Consider the following 3,242-nt stretch of genomic DNA (forward strand, 5'->3'; position numbering starts at 1 on the left):
AATGTTAAACCTCCCAACGTTCCCGTACCATTACATCTTTCATTAGTATTTAAGCAAAGAGTTTTGACGTCTTAGAAGTCAGCTGGCAGTAATTCCTCTGAGGCAAAGGTATTAAACTTTTCCCTGGATAGAAAGAAACCATGTTTTTTGCATTTTGTTGTGTAGGCTTGTTATTTCTCAGTGGACAAGAGAACAATCCATGCTTTATTGTGGATATTGTTTATTTTTTTTGCATCATATCCAATACTTTCTTTCACAAATATTAATTTGAGATTTTATTTTCTCAGTATCGGCAAACATTTTTATAAATAATTTTTCTTCAAACTGGTGCGATGGTCTCAATACCTTCAGATAACATAATATATGCTGCATACATTAAGACATCTGAAAAGTAGTACGCTAAGGAGATAGAAACCTTCATTCTGATCAAATTGTGAAGTGATCTGATAACATGTACAGTATGTTGTCAAACTGTTTGGACAAGAGACAGGCTTTATGTGTAAGCTCGACCTTCACTGGAAACACTTGATTGAAAAGGGCCTGTCTCGAGTAATTGAGATTAAATAGCTGTGTTTATTTCTACATGGTAGTCCTGTCATGGGTAGCTGTGGCTGAATGATGCTAGATGAACTTTTGATTGTTAGATGTACTTCTCCATATGCATCACTTGGATGTTGGCCAGTTTGGAGAACCAGTGGTTAACGTGCGTGTTACTGTGGCAGGAGGTTTGAATGAAGCCTAGTTTGCTGTAGAGGGCATTGGCTGCTGTCTGTGGCGAGCTGGTTTCCAGGACAACACGAGAGAAGCCACGATCCTTGCAGAACTCCATGACCTTATGAGCTAGTTGGGACCCAAGGCCTTTTTTGCGGTACGCGAACGACACGATCAAGTGGGGCACCTCACCGTAGCTTCCATCTCTCTCATCTTGGCCTATCTCATCGACCCCACTCAAAACCCCTCCATTCCAGCCATCTCCCCTTTCGTCCCCTCCCCTCCTCCCCACTACCGCCACCAGCCCAGCCACCTTGGACTTGCCATTGACCTCAGCCTTCGCCACCCAGAAGCCGTTGTCTGGGTTGTCTAGGAAGCTGGCCTGGATGTCGGCCATGTCCGTGGCCATCCTTCTTAGCCTGTAGCCCTCGTATATTTCATAGCAGCAGTAGTAGATGAGACCAGCCCACGCTCCTCCAAAGAGTAAGGCCATGAAATAGGAGCTTCCACCTAGCACGTACCCTGCCATGGAAATGCTTAGGGTCACACCAATTTGATCTGGGTGGCTTATGGTCTTGAAGAAAGCTGGGTAAACATGTTCCAAAATCCCATTGCGAAACAATGAGATGACGGCGTCTTTATCCTCAGCCTGGTACTCCCGGATCGAACACTGCACTGCGAGAAAGAGAAGGGGGGAAGGAAGGGGGCTGTTTCAGCTCAACACGGCTAATCTGCCTCTTTATGCATTTATACAATCCTGCTGGATTTGCTTCACAATGGGCTCACATAGCAGTTGGTAAAATAAAGCCCTTTTACAGAAAGTCCCTTTCAATGTAATTTATACACTAAAAACCAAGCAATTATAGAATACACAAAGTGGCATACGAGATGTATCATGCCAACTAAAATGAGACTAATGAATCGAACTTTATGTATTTAAGTGATAACATTGAGATACTGTAATCTTTGACAAGAAAGGTCCTAACTAGCAGTCAGGACAATTCAAGTAAGTTAGACAACTGGAACATCTTTATGTAAATGAACACAAACTGTGTCACAGTCTCAGTACATGTCAGTGTGACCATTGACCCATCACCCATACACTCCTTGTCTAACCAGAAACTAAAATCAACTAGCACTGGTAGTGCACACAGAGAAAAACAGAATATGACTTACAGTTCTTTTTTTGGTCCATTTTGTGTCCTCTGTTCCCTGTTTCTTTTCCTTCTTGATACTTTCACACTGCTACTCACTTTGGTTTTTTCCCCCACCTCACCTTGTCTTTCTATGAACTTTAGCACAGTTTATGGTACGTACCAATTCACAAAGCTGCTGCTAATTAGTCTGAGCATGCTCTGTTGCTATTTCACACATACACAGATGCACTCACGAACACACACACACACACACACACACACACACACACACACACACACACACACACACACACACACACACACACACACACACACACACACACACACACACACACACTGACTCAAATGTCCACACACACATCCACGCACGCACAGGACAAAATCCTGTGTACCTCAATGACCTTGTAAGTTGCATTTTTATTCATACAAAATGATATCCATGAAATGCAATAATTTGACATTTGCTGAATGTGAAAGTAAAATGATTAGTCAGAATTTCTAATTGTAATAAATCATCTAAACTATTAAAAGTTTGTACAAATTATTAAATGTATTATTTTGCTTTATTTAAGGACCCATTTAATTTCTCCCTTATCAATGAAAACTGTGAACAAGCGTGTAATTAAGTTGTTAATAAAGTGATTCATAGAAGTAATTTCTTGGTGTGACAAGCAAAGGCAGTACAGTAGCTATAGACTATTATTCACTGTAGACAAGGATACCAACAAATCTGCATTAAGCTACATAGGCTACATGAGGATACAACAGTGAATGTTTGAATGAACAGTATCCCGTATAGCCTATGTCTACAGTAAACAACCCATTTACATTTGACATTAAAGTGGTTTGAAGGCCCCTGTATTGTTGTGATCACTGTCCCCTGTATGTCCTATACTGTGCTATTATAGGCCTATCTGAAATATGAGGAGAGAGTGTGATGAATAATGTTGTGTCCCTTGACGTTTGAGCTTCTATGGCCTCATGCAGTGACGGTGTCTTCTGCAATAACCCAATGGCCCTCTGACGAGATTACATTTCCTCTGCTGGAGAAAGGCCCTTACACCTGTTTAAATCAATAGCGTTGCCTCATGAATTGCAGAGCGATGGAAGGTCAAGGAACTCTGGAACTTTCTCAAACCTTTTTAGAGTGCTCTTGTGAATTCTGAATTCCAGATCAGTGAAACTTCCAAACCTTCATCTTTTAATCAAATGTAGGGACTGAATCAAATGTTCCTCTGTTTATGTAAGAGGATGGATGGTATGATGTGGTAATATCACACTGGAACGAACACTGTTTCATTCCACTTGTTCATGTAATCATTACATTACCTGTATATATAATGTTTGGCAGAAAAAGGTATCTAAACAGACAGA

General features: G+C 41.0%; 1 protein-coding gene across 1 annotated transcript; it reads right to left on the minus strand.

Moving 5' to 3' along the window:
• Positions 1-214: 214 nt before the first annotated feature.
• LOC106567325 (N-acetyltransferase 8B) lies at positions 215-2,011 on the minus strand. Its single transcript, XM_014136459.3, has 2 exons — positions 1,888-2,011; positions 215-1,386 (listed from the first exon to the last, which is right to left on the minus strand). The coding sequence occupies exons 1-2, from the start codon at positions 1,904-1,906 to the stop codon at positions 641-643; spliced, it is 765 nt and encodes a 254-aa protein (XP_013991934.1). The 5' UTR covers positions 1,907-2,011; the 3' UTR covers positions 215-640.
• Between the last annotated feature and the right edge of the window lie 1,231 nt (positions 2,012-3,242).

This window comes from Salmo salar, chromosome 13 (genome assembly GCF_965601325.2).
Source record: "Salmo salar chromosome 13, fSalSal1, whole genome shotgun sequence".
NCBI lineage: Eukaryota > Metazoa > Chordata > Actinopteri > Salmoniformes > Salmonidae > Salmo > Salmo salar.